This window comes from Carassius auratus, chromosome 25 (assembly GCF_003368295.1).
Source record: "Carassius auratus strain Wakin chromosome 25, ASM336829v1, whole genome shotgun sequence".
Taxonomy (NCBI): domain Eukaryota; kingdom Metazoa; phylum Chordata; class Actinopteri; order Cypriniformes; family Cyprinidae; genus Carassius; species Carassius auratus.
In genome coordinates this window covers 15502684-15525157 of record NC_039267.1, presented here as the reverse complement: position 1 = coordinate 15525157, position 22474 = coordinate 15502684, and the positions used below count along the sequence as shown (strand labels likewise).

At 36.4% G+C, this 22474-nt stretch overlaps 1 protein-coding gene across 1 annotated transcript; it reads left to right on the top strand.

Moving 5' to 3' along the window:
• The first annotated feature begins 83 nt into the window (after positions 1-83).
• On the top strand, positions 84-21486 carry LOC113043483 (dual oxidase 1-like). Its single transcript, XM_026202905.1, has 33 exons — positions 84-208; positions 882-965; positions 1042-1206; positions 4179-4366; positions 4447-4645; positions 5801-5967; positions 6128-6188; positions 6641-6737; positions 8002-8092; positions 8242-8344; positions 8425-8591; positions 8684-8859; positions 8949-9067; positions 9160-9300; positions 10112-10225; positions 10322-10524; positions 10608-10793; positions 10899-11112; positions 12399-12492; positions 12667-12827; positions 12935-13001; positions 13075-13152; positions 13610-13788; positions 13945-14175; positions 14476-14575; positions 16135-16184; positions 16301-16428; positions 16543-16696; positions 17778-18010; positions 18354-18512; positions 18861-19016; positions 19171-19299; positions 21017-21486. The coding sequence occupies exons 1-33, from the start codon at positions 145-147 to the stop codon at positions 21137-21139; spliced, it is 4581 nt and encodes a 1526-aa protein (XP_026058690.1). The 5' UTR covers positions 84-144; the 3' UTR covers positions 21140-21486.
• Positions 21487-22474: the final 988 nt, after the last annotated feature.

Below are 22474 nucleotides of genomic sequence, written 5' to 3'. Positions count from 1 at the left end.
ATTTTAATTGCCTTAATGTGTTCTCTAAAGTTGCCGATTTGTCGGTCTTTAAAGGAAAGTTGTGTCTGCTTGTTCACAGCGGTTTTCTAGTCTGAAGTCAAGTGCTCTTGTGTGAAGAGGTGTTTCATTCATTGGTTTGCCAGAATGGGTTTATGTGAGGTACTCTGGAGAACTTTAACTGCACTGTCTGTTCTCTGTCCAGCTATTGGTGAGTAGAAGTCTGTCTATATCTACACTGAAAAATATGGTATAGAAACCATTTTCACTCAGAAATTGTTGGTAAATTATAACAAATTATTACAAAGAAATGGCAATTTACGTTGAGTTCAGTGTAATTTTGAAATGAAAAAAAAAACGATTTTATTTAAACTTATTTTTCAGTTTACCAGTCCTGAGGACCTCTCAAATTTTTTATGCATTTTAATCAGAAAAAAATGACAGTATTTTCTATATGGTCTAAGATTTCTGAACCTCGCGTTGTGAATTTCGTGAATTTCCAGCTTTTTGTATATCTAATATGAGTTACTGTTATTCATGAAAGTTACTGTGAAGTATTTCAATAAACTGTACCTCAGTCAAGGTTATTTAAAAATATTTGTAAAAAAAAGTTTAGTAACAAAAAGTCTCGTCAAAAAACGTCTTTTTTTTTTCTTTAATCTTGAATGTTTATTTATTTACTAAAGTTACTATTCTTGTATTTAATTTTTTGAGGGACATTTTATGATGTAAATTAGATTTTGAATTTCTAGATAAATCCTTGGGACATTTTAAGAACAGCTTGAATGTGTATGAAATAAATGATTACGTCATTAACTAACATTATATGATGATTCACATTTATTGTAGTGTTGCAAAACTCCCTTTGATCTTGAACCAAACAGGTGCCAATTCTGCCATTACCTGGGAAGTTCAAAGGTATGATGGATGGTATAATAATTTGGCAGATCACGACCGAGGGGCTGCAGGTGAATGAATTCATACATCGTTTAGGCTTTTTACCAAAAAATGAAGGAAAGAAACATCAGGATGTTCTCCCCGCAGATGCAGCACTGGTCCGGCTCTTTCCGGCGCAGTACAGCGATGGCGTTTATCTGCCCCGACAGGAACCACACCTGCCCAACCCTCGCCAGATTAGCAACATAGCCATGAGTGGCCAATCCGGTCTCATGTCCCACAGTAACAAAAGCGTTCTCTCTGTGGCCTTCGGTGAGTGACGCTTTCATTTAAACAAGGCACGACCTGTTGATTGAAGAGCCAGCCCTTTAATTATAGTTTCACATTTTAATAAAGACATCCTGAGTGTAATTTACCTTAAAGGGATAGTTCACCCAATTAAAATAAAAATTGTACAATTTAATTGCCCTCATGCTGTTCCAGACCTTTCTTTCATGGTACAAAAACCAAGAAATTGCTAGCATCTCTTTTCCATGCAATTGAATAGGAACTGTAACATTCAAGCTTCAGAACAGATGCAAAAGCACTATAAAATTACTCATAAGAGGAGTAGTGATGTCTAGTTTACAAGGAATCATTCATCCTTTTAGATTAGATTAGATAAACCTTTATTCATCTCCCAAAATGGGGAAATTTCCAAGTTACAGCAGCGAAGAAAAAGTGCAAACAAGCAAAGACTAAGGCCCCGTCCACACGGAGACGGAGCTTACCCCAATCCGATCTTTTTTTTCCTCGTCTCAAGAAATATCCGCGTCCACACGAAACCGCAAAATGTAGTATACATGCCAGACCAGTATGTGGCGCTGTAATCCTGCCACAGAGATACACTAAAAACGGAGAAGAAGACTTGGACTATGTTCATAAACCTTGCGCGTGGTACACAAACGAACATGGAACAATACATTTATTAATCAGTGTTAATGTTAGTTAATAAAAAGACAATCGTTCAGTGTTTGTTTATGTTTTTGTTGCTGTTACGTGACGTAGAGGTGTCTGACTAGGGGGGAGACGTGGGCTGATGACGGCATCGTTTCAGAAAATAAACGGATTAGCCGTCCAGACGAAAACGCAAAGACGGCGTTTTCAAATTTATCCACTCTGGCACCCGGTTTCAAAAAATAGCAGTTTCACTTTACGAAAACGCCGGATCCGTGTGGATGAAACGCCTATCCGATAAAAAATATGTGTGTATTCATAGAAACGCGTCTCCGTGTGGACGGGGCCTAAAAAAAAAAGGAATAATTTTTTAGTTAAATGATTCATTCACAAAATGGACTGAATCAGTCAACTGGAATAGCACATATTTTTGAATATGATTGGGAAAATAGTCAGATTCAAGTGTTTACTTGCTCTATTTTTTTTTGTCATTTTTGATTGGATTATTTCATTATTTCACCTCCTCTTTCAATCTAATTGAAATTTCATCTCTAGATCAATTGAGCGGTTTCATTGAAGTCTTTTCAGTCCACCAATAAACAGATTATTTGGCTGCTTGTAAATGTAGCTAGATTGCAGAGGTTCACAAGTTAATGTTTACCCAAGAATGAAAAATGCGCTGTCAATTTACCCTCAAATCTTCCAAGATATAGGTGACTTTTTTCCTTGAGTAGAACAATGATTTTTAGCTGAAACTGTGGCACTTGGAGATTGATGAAGTCAGCGGCTTCCATCATTTTGAAAGTCAAAAACACAAATCAGGGAACACAATATGAATACCTGTGGCTCTTTCTAATACATTGAGGTCTTATGAAGTGAAGTGATCAGTCTGTGCAAGAAACTGATCATTATTTATAATGTTGCTATCTGTAACAGAGAGAAATCCGATTGTTTTTTGCCAACTGGTTCTTTTGGACAGCTGGTTTCAGATAACTGGTTCAAATAACTGATTAATTAGTTAATTTACATAATCATGCAATGATGCAACGTAAGCACAGATATAGGCTAATTATTAAAGCACCCAATAATGAAGTGAAACATGGATGTTTTACATTTCTAAAGCATATAAAGAATATAAAATAGTCTTCTTCAGATCACCTTTTTACATGAGCAATGAGAAAACCATAAGAACATTCATTTGGGCCTTTCATTCAAGTGTTTGTTTTTCACATTTGCATATCACCAGCTCATCAGTGTCCAGCCGTAACTTTTTCGTCGGTTCAGTGACTGTTGGAGTGATGGAATGATTTGGCAAAACCAGCGTGACAGGATCAGATACGCTGGTATTTTTGCTCATTTCGAGAGTGTCTTGTCAGGTGTCTGAAAGTGAGTCTTGATTAACTGCTTGAGCTGCGATTCAGCTAAATCAGATTTGCATCAATGTAATCAGCATTGTTTACGTTCAGTATAAAGCACGCATGCTGAACACATTGAGCGCAATGTTTCGTGAAGAACGCGTCCACAAAAGGAGTTCGCATTTAGAGCCGCGCAGACACGTTCATTTTATGTTGTATAAACAACGTAGCATATTCTACATGAAAGAATGAGTTTAATCCCATTGATTAAAAACTTGCTATCGTATGCGTCACTCTACTGGTCATCTTCAGTGCGCACAGCTCAAAACAGAAATGAAGAACATTAATAACTTCTCTCATATATGCTAACTATATAATGATAGCACTATTGTAAAAATTGTGAATTGTTAGGGTTTCGCTGACGTTTTGTGTTAACTATCTTTTATGAAAACATTATTTACCCCGTTTGTATCTGCGAGGCACTTGTTACACATTTTCCCTGTTCGTGTTAACATCAGTAATTATGGCTGTCGAATGTCTGACTTGACTCAATGTATTTTGCCCCGCCCCCAAACATATGATTCGACTATCAGTCATATATCAGCAAGATTCTAAAATTCCGATTCGACTGAAAATCCTTAGTCAGAGACACCCCTAGTTTGAACCAATGATGTCACATGGACTGTTTTACTACGTTTCTGGACCTGGGAACATTTCAGTTGTATTGCTGTCTGTGGGAGGGTCAGAGAGCTCCCGGATTTCATCAAAAATATCTTAACTTGTGTTCCTAAGATGAACGAAGGTCTCACAGGTTTGGAATGACATGAGGGTGAGTAATTATTGACAGAATTTCATTTTTGGGTGAACTATCCCTTTAAGAATTTAAACCCGTTTTAGAGTTCTTTAAGGATTTCAGTAGATATTTTCCCGATATAAGATCATTTAAATTCTCATGATGGCCATTTTAACACATGCTCTTTATCACTACGTTAGGTTACCATGTGTGGTCTGAGATCTCAGAGTCCAGAAGACCTGGTTGCCCTCCTGAATTTATGCATATTAAAGTCCAGAAAGAAGATCCTGTCTTTGGCTCTGACTCTTCTGAACCGGTCCTGCTCCACTTCCAGAGAGCAGATTGGGATCTGAGCACAGGCAATAGTCCTAACAATCCTCGCACACAGGTGTGTATGTAGACGCAATAGATCATATAGGATTTAGAATGTATCTGCTGAGGTTTTGATTTACGCATAATTCGTTTCAGGTGAATCATGTGACAGCATGGATAGATGGCAGCTCCATCTATGGGTCGTCCAGCTCATGGTGTGATGCCTTGAGAACATTTTCCAAAGGACTGCTAGCGTCAGGCTCCTCACAGGACATGCCCCGGCGCAGCAGCAGTGGTTACCTCATGTGGAGCGCGCCGGACCCCAGCACCAGCCCCGGCTCACAGGAGCTCTACGGTAACATATGGAGCTGCTGCTTTAAGATGTATTACATCTATTTATTTATGACCACATATGGTCTGTAGTCACATGGCTAACCTAGGAATTTTTGTCTAATAATACTTGGAATATTTTGCATTCATGCTTTCTTGCAACATCCCTTACAAAATTATACCATGGTATCCACAGGTTCCTTTAAAGCATTTTAGTAACTGCAATTATGTAACTGCTATAAACTGCTTCAAAATCACCCTCTGCAAACACTGAGAAGCTTTCATAATCTTTGTCATTCATTCGTTTGTTTTGTAGCTGTTGTTTTTTTTTTTTTATGGGAAAATAAGTACTTTTTTATTTTCTTAATGGATAACTGTTTCATTAGTTTGTTTGTCTGTTACCCATTTTATTTCATTTTGGACAAATACATAATCAATGTATTATATGCATAAATAAATAAATAGACTTATTCATGAATATTACTTTGGATTTATAATAATAATAATTATATTTATTTATATATGGACTAACATATAAATAATACATAAATTGAAAAAAAAATAAACATATTAATAAATAAATAAATAATAAATTTAATTTAATGAATCCAATAACAATAATAATAATAATAATAAAGTAATAAATAAATAATAAAAATAAAAAATAATTATAAAAATAATAATTATAATAAATAAATGATTGAATAATTAAATAAATACTAGAGTGGTATTGTTGCAACTGTGACTAAAGTAATTATCGTGATTTAATACTGGTTATCATGGTAAATTTGGTAAAAGGGATTCAGGTAAAAATTTTAATCATTTCGCCGCTAATTAGGTCGTCACCAGGTTAAATTCTTTTGTATGAGCATGCGTCTGCTAAAACCCATAACAACATGTTGCCGTATGTTACTGTAAAAAAATTAAAAACATAATACCGATATGAGGTATGGCACGTAAAATATGATGCCAATAGACCATCGTTTTTTTTAAATAATCTATTTATCTATTGTAAATGGCTTCATCGCTAGCAAAACACTTAGCAATAAAGTACAAGCGAACAAGATACGTATTGGAGTAATGTTTCACTTTGTGCAGGTTTAGTTTGGGTTTTTCATGCAGAGAGGGCTTATGGAAATGTTGCAAGTTGTTTTCAGCTGCTGGTTTTGTGTGTTCTCAGAGTTCGGGAATTCCTGGGCCAATGAGAACATCTTTACGGTCACTGAGGGAATTATTTGGTTTCGTTACCACAATTACCTGGCCTCCAAACTGCATGAGGAACACCCCTCTTGGTCAGACGAAGAGCTTTTCCAAAATGCCCGAAAGAAGGTTATTGCCACATTTCAGGTAAAGCAGATCCTCTATTACTGACTCACTTCATGCAACAGGTGCCAATTTGGAGGAGTGTGATGCAGGATCCTTCACTTCACATCTCCTTTGAACACTGGCGTATAAATATAATGATATATCACTCTTATTTCTGATTTGATGATCGATGTTTCCTCAGAATATAGCTTTCTATGAGTGGCTGCCGGCCCATCTGGGAAAACCAGTGACTTCCTATCCAGGTGAGATTTCTATGTGTGTGTGTGTGTGTGTGCGCACATGCTCCAGTAGTCTGTGGTTTGTCTAAGCCTCAGACGGCACACCCACTGACCACAGTCCGTTCACTGACCGTCTGAAGGTCACACTACAACTTGAGTTTCATTCATTTAAAAATATGTATGTTAGTGGAGATTAACAAATTATTTTTTTATTTGTAATTTCAATAATGACCTCATGCCACAAGTCAGAAGATTGGCTACACGAGACTAACCTGTGGTCGGTTAAGATCTCTCTCATGGTTTGTGTAAAATGCAGGCGGCTTCGCAATCGACAGCATGTCGTTGACATCTACGTCATTACAGTGTAACAGATGCCAAGTATGTCATTTCTGCTGTGGGCAGTACTGTTCACAGTGGTTAGTGAAAAAGATGAGCTAATAATGGGATATATGTCGTGAAATGACTCGTTTCTGCAGGTTATCAGAAATATGTTGATCCAGGGATCTCTGCTGAGTTTGAAGCTGCTGCTGTGAGGTACTGGCTGACTCTTGTTCCAACCGCTGTATATAAAAGGTACATTTCCCAAATCACTTTTGTTAAACTGATGAGTTGAAAGCCATTTATTTCAATCATTGCAAAACACCATTGACATAGTAACTTTCAAGGATTTCTATTCAACTTACACTAAATGTTTGGGGTTGGTATGAAGTCTCTTATTCTCACCAAGGCTGACGTATGGAGTCAATTTAAAGATGTATATATATGCAAAAAAATGTTTTGCAAATGAAAGTATTGAGGAAAATAAAATAAATAATTGCAAAACATAAATGAAACAGCACGAAGGCAATGATTTTGCAATACATATTTTGCATGGTCATATTTATTAATTTATTTGCAACGCTGCTTGTATTTTGCGTGTCAGTCTAGTTTGAGCTTGCGATACCATTTTTCCTTTGTGCTTTATTTTTCTGCACGTCTCTCTTTGTGGCACTGTTTTGACGTTGGGGGTGGAGTCAAGGGATGGGGGCGTGTACAACATGCCTCCCTGGAAGTGATGTCATCGGCCCGAGACACAGCTCACCGATCCAGGTCCTGTCATGATGAGCGAGACTTTCAAGTGGATCGTTTCTTTTTATTCAATAGCATTACAATATTCATGTTTTCGTTTTATTTACTTTATTAACAAATGTATCTGTATTAGCAGTGTTGGCTTAAGTTAAAGAAGTTGTTGCCGTGAACATCTGCTGTTAATTTCTCTCGATGTGCACAATTTTATAGCATTAAAATGTGTATTGTTTCATTTGGCTAACTGCAAGTGTTTATTTAAAATCTCTTAACTTGTGGGAGGACACCAGCGCACAGAAGCGTTCTTTGCTCACACTAGTTTTAATGTAAAATAATGCAATTCACTTCATAAACTATAACTTACATCATTAAAGAGGTCTACGACTCAAGTTTCATATCGATCGCGAATTCGTTTTTCATTTACATAACTACTGCCATAAATTAATAAATTACTGTCATTGTAAGATTATTTTTTTTTTAACTCGAGTCTTTTTGGTTTCGTTTTTTGTCATGGTTGCTGTCGCGCTGTTTCATTTATGTTTTGCAATTCTTTATTTTTGTTTGCAAAAAGCTAATTTATTTTCCTCAATACTTAAATTTTCTTTTGCTAAACTTAATTTTTTTGCATATATATAAGGCGTTATACTGACATCATGCTGACGTTTTTGGATAAAAAATACAGCAAAAATTGTAATGACTTCCAATTGATAGTGTATATATAAAATCCTCCTTTGTGTCTAAAATTGTGCTGAAATGTGATTTTGGGATTCAGAAACAGGACATGCCACTACAAAAGCGCTGTGAACAATGATGCAAGTAAATCTCCTGCCCTGCGTTTATGCAACACCTTCTGGAACCGAAATGTGAGTCATGATAAACAGGGTTTGGTTTGGATTGGATTATGCAACCATGCTATTACATTTGAAATGAATTGTAAAAATTATTATAAAATTATAGTATGCAATAAAATAAAAGATGACATTGCTATATCATCAAGTTCTATTTGTTTTAGAATCCAAACCTGCAGTCCCGTCAGGATGTGGATGAGCTAATAATGGGCATGGCTTCTCAGATCGCTGAGCGAGAGGACAACATCATTGTGGAGGATCTCAGAGGTTGGTTTTTTCAAATAATTCAATGGCATCAAAGACAATCTGCTGGTTAAGACATCTTCTCTGTTCCTTTTCTCCATTAGACTACATGTACGGCCCCCTGCGGTTCTCGCGCTCTGATGCAGTGGCTTTGACCATCCAGAGGGGGCGTGATTTCGGGCTGCCCAGTTATAATCAGATCAGAGAGAGCCTCAACATGCGGCCGGTCAACAGTTGGGACGAGATCAACCCTAAACTGAATAACACACAGGTGCTGTTACAGCCAGCAGCGACAATCTCTCAATAACAAATCACCAACCACCACAGTCCAAATATATCTGTTTCTTTAAAACCGTTTTTCAGTTGTTAAGGGAGCTGGCAGATTTGTATGAGAATGATACCTCCAGACTAGATCTATTTGTGGGCGGCCTGCTAGAATCCCAGGAAGGACCAGGTCCAGTGTTTTCCACCATCATCCTGGATCAGTTTGAACGCATAAGAAACGCTGATCGCTTCTGGTTTGAGAACAAACAAAATGGGTGGGACATTTTCCTTTGACGATTACTCGAAGCCATATCAGTTTGGTCAGATGAGCACACTAAATCCCGAAAGATATCCTTCCTTTCAGGTTGTTCACTGAGGAGGAGATCCAAGCCATTCGTAACACCACGTTTCATGATGTCCTTCTGAAGGTCACCAGTGCAGAGGAGGGCGACATTCAAAGGAATGTATTCTTCTGGCTGAACGGTAATGAGCAACCCAAATGCATTAACAACATACTCAGGGAAAAAATCATATTACACAGCTGTGATGTGTTTATATTGGGCTTTTTTGTGCAGGTGATCCCTGCCCCCAGCCTCAGCCAATCACATTCTCCGATCTTCCCCCCTGTACAAAAGCCTCCTCTATGAGTTACTTTGACAGCAGCAGCCAGGCTGGTTTTGGTGTAACAGTGGTGGTGCTCTTCCTGTTTCCTGTTGGTCAGTGTCATTTGTCTGTTTGTGTGTGTGCTATAAATTTATTAAAGTTAAATTGCATTTTCATATATTTATAGACAACTGCATTTGGTCTGGAATTATAAAAGTTTGTTTGTTTATTGCATTAATTATTAAACCACAGAAGATATAAACTTTATAGTATTTTATATAATAAGAATTATATATTTATTTAAAATAATAATAATAATATGACCTTTTATTAAAAACATATTGGAATGGATCTTTGTGTGAATTGTATTAGAAAACAATTAAAATGTTGAATAATAGTATTATTTATTAATTATAGTATTAAAATAGTATTATTTATAAGAATTTTAAATAACAGTATTTCATATATTCGTATTCGTAAGTAAAAAATAGATAACATTATTAATTGATTTATTTTTATCTAGCTCAAATTTTGTGTATTTTCCATTTAAAATAATTCATATGTCTAATAATAGTTTATTTATTGGATGATAGAGTTAAAAATAGTCTTCTTTATTAGAATTTTAAATGATAGTATTTTAAATATAAAATTTTATACAAACAATAGTATTTTTATATAATTATGTATTTTCATATTTTGTTTAAGAAAGATTGGAATGTTATTTTGTTTTAAAATAAAAAAATATATAACAACAGTATTTATTTATTAAGCTAGATTAAACTTTGTGCAAATTTCCGTCTAAAATAATACATTTAAATAATATTATTCACATATAGCATTTAATATAAATAATACAGTTTTTATATAATAATATTTATGTACAGTATTTTCATTGTTTTTAATGTTTTCTTGATCTCTCGACAGTGAGCTACATCGTAGCTTGTGTCGTTGCTCATGTCCGGACAGCCAGATACAAACGATTCCAGAAGAAGCTCAGAGGTTCCACCACAGACAAGAAACCTGCACATGAAACTATTGGTCAGTAATATCACATGCAGTGTCACATTGGTCTGAAGTGCCAGTGAAGATGAGTTTATTAACCTCTGTCATTGCATTTTTTTTTTTTTTATTCAGCCAAAGAGTGGTTGGGGCACACTACAGCACCCAAACAAGTCACACTTGTGTTCAACGAGAAGACCGTACTCCAGATGTTTGATGAGAATGGGTCTCTTCTCAGTTCTCACAGCTTGGGCGATCAAGACCACCTCAATGTGTTAATATCCAATGACCACCAGCATCGTGCACTGCTCCTGAAGATCCCCAAAGAGTATGATCTGGTAGGAATTTGGGAGTTCAGTCTGTTGCCATCATTCATCTAATGCTCAATGAGACATTAAGATGCTGGATTTCTGTCCGAAAGGTTTTGTTCTTTGAGGACGTTGGCCAGAGGTCAGAGTTCCTGGGTCACCTGCGCTCTGAGCTGGAGGGCAGAATTCAGAATCTCACCGTGATGGAAATGAGTGAGAAAGAGATTCTCAGAGATGCAGTCACCAGAGAACAGAGGGAAAAGATTGTGGAGACGTTCTTCAAGCACGCTTTTTCAAAGGTATGTTGTCTCTTCATGTGTCTGCAAGGTCATTTTGTCTTCGTTCTGCTGATAAAGTGTCACTAAGTGGTGGAGTAGCATCATACATGTGTTTTTTGACCGCAGGTCTTGGACATTGATAAAAGTGACGCGGGAGACTTGAGCTGTAGGACCAGAGAAGCTTTACAGTGTGAGCTCACACGAGTTGAATTCGCCAGCGTGCTCGGTCTGAAGCCTGACTCGCTCTTTGTGGAGTCCATGTTCACACTGGCTGACAAGGACGGTAACGGATACCTTTCGTTTCAGGAGTTCCTGGATGTTATTGTCATTTTCATGAGAGGTGAGGTTGTTCAAATCTTTTGTATTGCAGTGCAATGTTTCGTTACATTTCGTTACAATATCGTAATTTTAAAATATAATAGTGTTAAAATGTTACAATGCTAGAAAGCTACCTTGCTATTACCTTGTTACTGAAGTTACAATTTTATGGTATTACAATGCTACAAAGTTACCTTTTTATGTCGTTAGGATGTTTAACACTTTCACAGGGTTACAATGTTAGAATATAGCCTCGTTCAGACTGTCAGCCCAAATCCGATTTTTGTGCAAATCCGATTGAAATCCAATCATATTCCTATATGGTTTGGAATCCTATTCAAATCGCATTTCTTGAAATTCATTTCAGTCTGACCAGTCAGATCGGGTTTAGCATAGCTTTTTCACGTTCTCTTGCCACGTAAAACATAAACATGTCATGTCATAAGACAACATCTGTATTGCAAACTGTATTGCTGTTATTGTTGTTTTTAGCATAGGCATAACATCGCAATGGCATTACCATAGAAACCAAGGCGCATTCCTTAAAACGAAAGAGCGTTTATGGACACACAAATTGGATATGAACAGTTTCAATACACTGTGTGGACAGTCACTGATGCTGGAAATGCACTAAATCGAATTTGGGCTGGCAGTCTCAACAAAGCTTATTACTATGCTATAAATTTACATTGTTCGAATTTTAATAAACATTTATCAGGTTTTAGAACGTTACAGTTGTACGATATTACAATGCTACCAAGCTACTTTGTTACATTATTAGGCTGTTACACTTTTACAATTTTACAATGTCACAATCCTACAATGTTACCTCGTTACATTGTTGTTACATGATATAAACTTTTTTAAGTGACATGGTTACAGTGTTACAATGTTACACAATGTTACAGTTTTATGATGTTACAATGCCACAATGTTTGTTACCTCGTTACATTTTTGTTACATGATATAACCTTTTTTAAGTGACATGGTTAGGATTAGGACACTTTTACAGTGTTACAATGTTACACAATGTTAAAGTTTTATGATGTTACAACTTTACCTTGTTACATTTTTGTGACATGATTTAACCATTTTTTTTATTTTTTGGTGTTGTGATGTTACAACGTTACAGTATTAGAATGCTACAATGCTACAAAATCGCCTTGCTACTGTATGTTGTAAGGATGTTACAATTTTATAACGTTGAAGCATTACAATGTTACAAAGTAACTTTGTGTTGTTAGAATGCCACAGTGTTATGGTGCTACTGTGTTGTGTTGGTAAGATTTGATTGGATTTCCAATCCAGGTACTCCCGAGGAGAAGTCTAAGCTTCTGTTTTCAACGCATGACATTAAAGAAGATGGCTTCTTGTCCAAGGAAGAGTTCACTTCCTTACTCAGGTCGGTTCTAATGTTTGTTAATTTTTGAGCCTTGTAGAGAGCAAAAGTATTTTGTGCAAAGATTTCTTGATAATAACCTGAAATTATAGATTCAGATTATACTTTTAGACTTCAATAACTCCTCTGAAGGATTTCTTCTTTCTTCTAGCCAGTTTTTCCTCTTGTCTTGTGCAGGTCTTTCATTGATATCTCTGGAAGTGCTTTATCTAAGAGTCAGGCTGAGGATGGTATAGCAGCGATGCTTCAGGCAGCAGGTCTCGACAACAAAGATTCCTTCTCCTGGGAGGATTTTCACTTTCTGCTGCGAGACCATTCAGCTCAGCTCAATATTAAAGGTTAAAGATATATTTTTCTTTCTGCTCTAATCCCCCATGTCATAAATTACTTAGTTCCCCAAACACAGACACATTTGACTTTGAAACTGTTGTTCATGTATTCCCAGGCATGGAAGTACTTGGTAAGAAAAAACTATCCAGACAACAGCGAGTATCTTTCATTGAGAAAAATTGGTAAATAAAAATGATATAACATAAAACAAATTTTAAATGGGTACACGGTAAAACAGCTAAAGTTGTTTTGTAGTTCTTCAGCCATGGAAGAGCTTACTCACAGGCCTGAGGGGGAGCAAGAGCAGGAACTTCGTCAAAGACAGATCAAGAAGTGAGACGTTAATGTATAACATCTCTGCTGTGGTTATTTTACAGCATGTGTAGCATTATGTAACGTGTTCTGACATGTGTATGGTCATTAGGAGCTCAGCTAGGTGTTAGATTTAAGCCTTTGTGAAACCCGTCATTTATTGGCTATTGAGAAATGTGGCAACCAGTATTTGTGGGAAGTGATGCCAGCATTCTGTGATGTAATATTGGTCAGGTTTCGCTTTGAACGTCATAAACTTTAGTTGACTGACAATATTAAACAGACTGATGCAGTAGCAGAAATAACTAGATTTTTACATATTATGTAGACAGTGTTAGTGGAGATGAAGCAGAGAATCAGAGCAGCCCGAAGGACTGTGCCAGTGACAGTCTAGCCTTTCGAAAAAAAACCACACAAGTCTTGATTTTGTCAAGCCACCTTAGTTAAAGCCTAATATGTTTCTTTTTACCCTCATTAGAATTGAACAAAGCAACCCAAAGGTGTATGTGAGGCCTCAGAGAGAACGCTACAATAGAAACCCAGTGCAGCAATGGATCCAGCAGTTCAAACGCTTCATAGAAAACTACAGAAGACATATCATTTGCATAGTCATCATATACGGGATCTCAGCTGGACTAGCACTGGAAAGATGCTACCGTAAGTGTCCCTTTATATTCTCTCTTTCCATCACTGAACATTGTATTGTGCATATTCAAGCCTTAACTTGATTTATTGTGATCATGTTGAATAGTTCCTAATTTGTGACACTGGAGATCCGCACTAATGGTTACAAACCAATAGCAATGTTTGTAGATTATGGTTTACAGGCCCACGCCAGTGGCATCCCAGAGACCTCCATGGTGGGTGTGCTCGTGTCTCGTGGTTCTGCGGCCGCTATCTCCTTCCTGTTTCCCTACATGCTCCTCACCGTGTGCCGTAACCTGATAACCATGTGCAGGGAGACTTTTCTGAACAGATACATCCCATTCGATGCGGCCATCGACCTTCACCGTCACATGGCTATAGTTGCTGTTGTCCTCTCAGGTCAGAAAAGATCAATTCGCTCTACATGCACTAGCATTTAATTTTTAAACTCTCCCTTAAACCACCCCTTTCAAAAGAATTTCACCACAGATATGATTCAGTATAATGTTATATCCCTGTAATTATGCTTTAACACTTTGTATGTCAAGACATATTTGTGCAGTTTATAGCATACAGTGTGTGAATCACATTCATTTAATTACCAGGGTTCAAAGTTCCAATACATAATGTGGCATACATCAATTGTATTAATACATGTGCTCATATAATATTTTATTTATTGATCTATTTTTGTGCCAGTTGTTCACAGTTTGGGTCATGTGGTCAACGTTTATGTTTTCTGCATCAGTGACCTCAGCATTCTTGCCTGCCTGTTTCCTAGAGTGTTCTCCAACAATGGGTAATTCATGTTCAGCTTGATTGACATAAGAAACGTTTCACTTGGATCTTCATCAAACAATTTTTAAGTAGCTGGGTTTCCATCACCCTGCTTCTATACACATTTTGACGAATTGAGTGATGGAAACACTGACTTTCGAATAAATATGGCTTGATATAAAAAAAACAAAACGTTTTTACATTCGCTTGAAGTGGTTTTTGACTTGTGCGATAAAAGGTTAATACAAATAATGGGAGATGGAAATGCATTTAGCGAATAAATTCCTCTTAGCGCATTAAAAAAGTTATGTGACTTTGCGCTATGGGAAGGTAAAACCTCACCAGTGTTGGGCAGTAGCGCATTACTTAGTAACACGTTACTGTAATTTGATTACTTTTTTAGTAACGGAGTATTCTAACGCGCTATAATTTTCAAAATAAAACAAATAAATTGTTATTCATCTATTGCACAAAAGCAACATGAACTAATATAAAATATTATCGATTAGCAGGCGCAAGTGTATGCAGAGTTTCTATTTTGAGCAATGCAGTGCTGAAATTAGCATGCTCACGTTTCCTCTCATTATAACACACGAATCGTAGACATTATGAAATATTAATTATCCATATTGTGTTATAACTAAGATTTGTGAGATTGCGATGAACTGAGATGTCTTTTAGAGATTATAAATGCAGCGCTCTTTGCTTGCATTCTGCCAAACCATGCACGCAGCAGCCACTTGCTTTAGTTAAAATTAACAGCGTTCTGTGAATGTTGATGCTTTAATAACAAATATTTATCTGGAACGTGTATGCTGGGATTTCATAACTTTCATAGAGAAAAAAAGTAATGTAACTAGTAATTAAGTAACTATTTACTAATTACTTTTGAAATAAAGTAATCAGAACAGTAACGTGATTACTTTTAAAAGGAGTAACCAGTAATTTGATTACATTTTCAGCGTAATTTGCCCAACACTGAACCTGACTAACCAGCGGAGCGACCTTGTACCACAGCATCTAAAATGTTGTTATGGTCATTCAGAAATGCCCGAGCAATGTCTGTCATCAGAGTATTTCTGTATAATTGCCTCCCAGAAATGTCTTGCACGACTGACAAGCAGCATCCACCTCCGAAAGAAATAACCACAATCATTGTGTTTCGTCAGCTCGCTCTGAGCCGCAAGCAATTTATGATATGTGAAAATTATTATATTCAGTAGCTTCTCCTACTTTTCTTAGTGATTTATAGTTCCAGTTTATCAGGAAGTGACGATTTTGTTCTCTTTGACTCGGTGATATGTTCGCAAATGTTTTGTACGATATTCCAATTTTGCGCATAAGTTAAATTCGCAGCTTTGGATGGAAACCCAGCTAGTGTTACTACTGTTTGAGATGGTTTCATAAAATGGAATGTTCTCTAGAGTGTTTGTGTAACCATGGAATGTTGTGAATGTTCAAAGAACATTAAAAAAAGAACATTTTAATGGGAACTTAAAATATTCTTAGAATATATGTTTCCTCTAGGAAACTCTACTAGTGCAGGAGTCTTGTCCTAAATTCTGTGTTGGTCATTTGCAGGTCTGAGTTTCCAATGAAATGGACCTTCTGGTTTTTCAAGACAGTTCCTGGTAAAGCTGCACATTCAGTGTTGTTTTGATATATTCAGTATTACATTTACAGAGTCGGTTTATTATTTTTTCTAGACGTGTGTTTGCTGCAACACTCTGTTTTGTTTTTCTTTCAGGTCTCACTGGAGTTCTTTTGCTGTTGATTTTTGCCTTTATGTATGTCTTTGCCTCGCACTATTTCAGACGCATCAGCTTTAGAGGATTCTGGATCACACACCACCTATATGTGCTCGTCTATGTCCTGGTAAAGGGAAAAAAAGCACCTATAAATGAGTGTTAGAGCTTCAGTATTATGTACTAAGACTGGACTGGACACAGGAACTGACTTGCTCTCTTTCTCTCTCATCTCATTTGGCAGACTGTGATCCACGGCAGCTACGCCCTCCTCCAGGAGCCCCGCTTCCACATCTACCTGATCCCCCCTGGCCTCCTCTTCCTCCTGGACAAGCTCATCAGCCTCAACAGGAAGAAGGTGGAGATCCCCGTAGTGAAAGCCGAGCTGCTGCCCTCAGGTAGACGATAATCTCAGCAGATCCATCACAAAGCTCTTTTATCTCAGATTCTCCAAGGGCCTGAGCACACAGCGCTGTGTCATGTGCTGTAACGTGATCACTTTTAATTGCTCTGAAATCTTACGGCGTCTCATAATAGGAAACCTTGAGTTGAATTCAGGACTCACTTTATTTATTTTAAAATAAAATGATGTTTAAAATCTCCAATTAGGTAACACTTTCTTTATAATAGTCCACTCTAGACATTCTACAAGCGAAAAGTAACTTTGCAGCTTTGTCAACTATGAATTATTAGAGTATTAGTAGACTGTCTGCTCAGTATCTGCTAACACTTTATTTTGATGGTCACCCAACAGTCATTCTAATGATTATAAGCATTGTTGGGGAAAGATACTTTTGAAAGTAATCCGTTACAATATTGCGTAACTCCATTAAAAAAGTAGCTAATTGCATTACTTACAGTATAGTTACTTTTTATCGAAAGCAAGACATTATTTTTTTTTATTACTTTTTGTCAGTTGAACTGGGCTCGCTTGTTTATTTTAAAAGTAAAAGTGAAATTAATAAGTCTCAGCTTGAATGAAGTCCCGCTACACTTACTCCCAATCTCTCTCAACTCGGGGACAGGAGAGGTGTCTTGTATTACTTTTAATGGGTTAGTTCACCCAAAAATGAAATTCTGTTATTTATGAACAACATGTGTGTGAGTAATTAATGACAGACTTTTCATTTTTGGGTTGAACTAACTCTTTAAGTAACTTTCATTACTATTTTGAAAATGTAACATGTTTTCTCTGATACATTTAAAAGTAACGTGTTACTTTACTAGTTACTTTTAAAAGTAATCTGATTACATATCTCAAGTTACTTGAAATCTGTTACCCCCAACACTGACTATAAGTAACTTTGCTTTTATATGTGAACTTAAACTAACTCTAACCTTAAAAAATAAAATAAAATAAACAGTCTTTTGAAAGTTAGTTGATATTTCCTGCCAAAGTTATTTATGGCAAGTAGAATGTCTAAAGTGGACTAGTGGCACTGATAACAAACTTGATTCTCAATTTCTCTGAACTGCCAGGTGTAACTTACCTGGAATTTAAGCGTCCACAAGGTTTTGTCTACCGCTCGGGACAGTGGGTACGTATCGCATGCCTGGCGCTGGGTACAGATGAGTACCATCCTTTCACCCTGACCTCCGCACCACATGAGGAGACCCTCAGCCTTCATATCCGTGCAGTGGGACCCTGGACCAGCAAACTCCGAGAGGCCTACACCCCTGAAAATCTCCTGGAGTTTGGAGGATATCCAAAGGCAAGGATACCCAGTTTGTCTTCGGTTAATATAGATGTAGATAAACTTGAATGCTGCCGATATGATAACCGATTATTTAGAATTATCTGTGCCGATACCGATACAGGGAGCCCCTTCATTTGGTACATACATTTGGTACATAAAATTAGAAGTTAAAATGAATGACAAAACTATTATATTCAACAAAATTTATTTTCAGATATATTAATCCTTGTTCTGTCACTTGAACTGAGACTCCACAGCACACTGTTGCTCCACATTTAAGAGTTTAAAAATTACATTTTTAGAATTTTGTGATCAAATGAACAGTATTTGAAAGCTAGACCCTGCTGTATGTCGACAGCTGTATCTGGATGGGCCATTTGGGGAGGGCCATCAGGAGTGGACAGACTATGAGGTGTCAGTATTGGTGGGCGCTGGGATTGGAGTCACACCTTTTGCTTCCATCTTAAAAGACCTGGTGTTCAAATCTTCAGTCAAGTTCAAATTTCACTGCAAAAAGGTAAAATACAATGTGCAAAAAGTTTTTAATGTCTTGTTATTAATGATTGAGTTTTTAATGAGGGGAAGTCGTGGCCTAGTGGTTCGAGAGTTTGACTCCTAACCCTAGGGTTGTGGGTTTGAATCTCGGGTGCAATACCACGACTTAGGTGTACTTGAGCAAGGCATCGAACCCCCAACTGCTCCCTGGGCACCGCAGCATAAATGGCTGCTGTGTGTGTGTGTGTGGTTCACTGCTGTGTGTGTGCACTTTGGATGGGTTAAATGCAAAACACGAATTCTGAGTATGGGTCACCATACTTGGCTGAATGTCACGTCACTTTAACGACTCTTAACATGGTGCCTCTAGGTGTATTTTATCTGGGTGACACGGACTCAGCATCAGTTCGAGTGGGTGTCTGACATCATAAGAGAGGTGGAGGACATGGACGCTCAGGAGCTGGTGTCAGTGCACATCTACATCACTCAGCTGGCTGAGAAATTCGATCTCCGCACCACTATGCTGGTAAATCCATTGTTTATTTGAGAATGATAAGAGTTTTTTATTGGTTTATAAGGTTATTGTAAGTTCAACTGGACTACTGTGATGTAATCTAAAGCAGGTAACTGATATGAAGTTATGGCTGGGTGTAAAATCATTACTCTTTCTCTTTCTGAAGTATGTCTGTGAGCGCCACTTTCAGAGGGTGTGGAATAGGAGTCTGTTCACCGGCCTACGCTCCATCACACACTTCGGCCGCCCACCCTTTTTGGCTTTTCTCAGTTCGCTACAGGAAGTTCATCCAGAGGTCAGAAGCCAAATAATTTGCTTCTAAAATGCAATGAAGCTTTACAGTTAACTATTTCCACCAGATTTTTGACAGAAGTTGCTAGCCACCACCAGTGTTTTTGCAGATTTTCACTAAAATTTCATGGCCCTCAGAATATTTTGTGGTATGAATATCTAAACATGCAATAAAACAAAATAAAGATTAGACCCTCTACTTTAAACAAAAAATAATAATAAGTTTTAATAAGTTTTCAGTTTTATTCTAGCTTCAAGCATTGTGTTTTTATCAACACTTGAATGTAGGTAGGTTTCCATAAAAAATTTGACATTTTGGGAGAGAAGTTGACAAAATAACATTTTTATTGAATACTACATCTGGATCAAATTCAGTAATGTATCAAAGAAAAGATGCAGTAGATGGCTTCAATCTCCCAAAGCTTGCACAGGCCTTTACCACTTTCTGGATTATAACTATAACATTAGGCAGTTTTCATTTATATGCGCTTAGTGTTGATGATTGCATTATTTTTCATATGCATATGCTTACATACTGCGTCTTCCTATTCTGTGTTTTTGATCAGCACGTTCAGGATATGCGCCCCCTAGTGTATAACAGTGGAAACACAGAAAATTCTGTGTTTAGCAGGGAAAGAGTTGCCAATATATGCTAATATAATATATAATATGCTAATATGCTAATATAGTTATCCTTATAGATGTCTTTATCGTTATAGTTATTTTTATCATTATAATCATAATTATCGCGATAGTCATTATTATAGTTATGTTTATCGTTATAGCTATCTTTAGCATTATAGTTATCATTGTTGTTTTCATTAAAGTTATCTTTATCGTTATGGTTACCATTATAGATATCTTTATCGTTATGGTTGTCATTAAAGTTATAGATATTACCTTTATTGTTATAGTTATCATTATAGTTATCGTTAAAGTTCTTTATCATGCAGTTATCCTTATGGTTATCATTATCATCTTTTTAGTTATAGTTACTGTATAGTTATCGTTGTAGTTATTGTTATAGTTATCATTCTAGTTATCGTTATGGGTATAGTTATCGTTAAAGTTCTTTATCATACAGTTATCCTTATAGTTATCATTATCATCTTTTTAGTTATAGTTACTGTATAGTTATCGTTGTAGTTATTGTTATAGTTATCATTCTAGTTATCGTTATGGGTATAGTTATCGTTAAAGTTCTTTATCATACAGTTATCCTTATAGTTATCATTATCATCTTTTTATTTATAGTTACTGTATAGTTATCGTTGTAGTTATTGTTATAGTTATCTTTATCGTTATTGTTACAGTTATGTTTATAGTTATCATTATAGTTATCTTTTTTGTTAGTTAATCTTTATCGTTAGTTATCATTATCATCACAGTTTTCTTTATAGTTACTGTAACTCTATCGTTATAGTTATCTCTAATGTTATAGTTATCGTTAGTTATTTTTGTAGTTATTGTTGTAGTTATGTTTATTATTAAAGTTATCTTCATCGTTACAGTTATCCTTATGGATATAGTAATCTTTACAGTTGTAGGGCATGTACTATTGCATTTTTCTAAATCTTCATGTATTAGTAAATATCTGTGATTCATAAGGGATCTTGTGAAAGGAGTCATTTTAAGTTTTAGGTTAAAAAGTCATTTAACTAGATCATTGTGACAGTGATATCAACCTCACGTACACCACTGATGATGTTTCCTTGTTAAAGGTGGAGAAGATCGGCGTGTTTAGCTGCGGTCCTCCTGGTCTGACTAAGAATGTGGAGAAGGCCTGCCAGCAAAAGAACAAACGCGACCAGACACATTTTGTTCACCACTATGAGAACTTCTAGACAATATTATTGAATCAATGAATCACTGAAACATCAATATTGATTCATTTTGAATGGACTGGAGTCCATTATTTCATTTAAAACAGCATGAGTTGCCAATACTAGTTGGTAAAGTTAAGGTCATATGAATCTATAATGCAGTCAACAGTTGAGCTAAATTAAAAACGAAACGAAACAAAACAAAAATCATACACCAGAAACAGATTACTGATATTTTGGAGTTATGATAAATTAATCACTTTTAGTGTTTTTTTAGTTACTGTACTGTACTTTTTTGCATCTTTTCTGTGTTTCTCTATTTGAATGCAAAAATACATATAGATGATGTACATTGTATGTAACATGATGAATAAATGATGTGTTATTCCATTTTAGTCAAATGTAATTGTCATTTGAGTGTTATTGTTGATGTCTCATCATCATTATCGCAAAAAAAAGGCAATAATCAAATTCCTTCTTCAGCTGTTTTGATTGAATTTGATTATTCTTAAAGTCTTAAAAATGAACATTTTCTCTTTTGTTGATGCCTCTTAACTTTAAACCATTCAACTAGAGGTGCACAATAAATATCGGCCGATAATTAATGCGTATCTCGTCAGTAAAGCCGGTTCTCTAATCAGCGGTAAATACCATCAGGTGCGTGATTTCACATAGAGCAGCTGTTACTAAACAGAGCCGTTGTTAACTGATGAGCTGCACAAATCCACGTTCATTATAAGCCTTTATTTGCGCAGCTAGTCAGTTAACAACAGCTCTGTGTAGTAACAGCTGCTCTATGTGAAATCACGCACCTGATGGAATATACCAGAACCGGCTTTACTGATGAAATGCGCATTAATTATCGGCCGATATTTATCGTGCACCCCTACATTCAACAGTTTGACCAATAGTAGGAATTTTCCATTAAAACAACAGCTGAGATGAGCATCCCTTAATATTTATTCCAGCTACATAATTCAGTGCAGAACAATATGGTTATTGGCAACAATGCAATAAAAGTGGGGGACAGATCATATCACTTTTGGAATGTGAACATGATTTGCACAAGAGCAATCATCAGAGTACTAGGATGATACAGAGTACCCAACCCTGAGTCAGAACGTACCCTGTGATTTATTGCACCACACATACAGAAAAAAACGAACTTTTCATGAAGACTTTTTATATAAAACTTTTCCAAAAGTGCATATGTTTATAATCACATAGGCCTATATAGATATATCTGTACAAATACATTAAAAGACACAAATGTATTTGTAACTCTATATTCTTACACCTGAATTTATGTCTATACACTCTTCTTTTTCACTTTTTCTTTTATTTTGCTGATTTGAA

Excerpts from the sequence above, each read along its gene's own strand:
- LOC113043483 (XM_026202905.1), top strand. The coding sequence starts at position 145 with ATGGGTTTATGTGAGGTACTCTGGAGAACTTTAACTGCACTGTCTGTT. Across the intron at positions 209-881 it reads TGTTCTCTGTCCAGCTATTG|GTGCCAATTCTGCCATTACC; the intron begins GTGAGTAGAAGT and ends TGAACCAAACAG. Across the intron at positions 1,207-4,178 it reads CGTTCTCTCTGTGGCCTTCG|GTTACCATGTGTGGTCTGAG; the intron begins GTGAGTGACGCT and ends TCACTACGTTAG.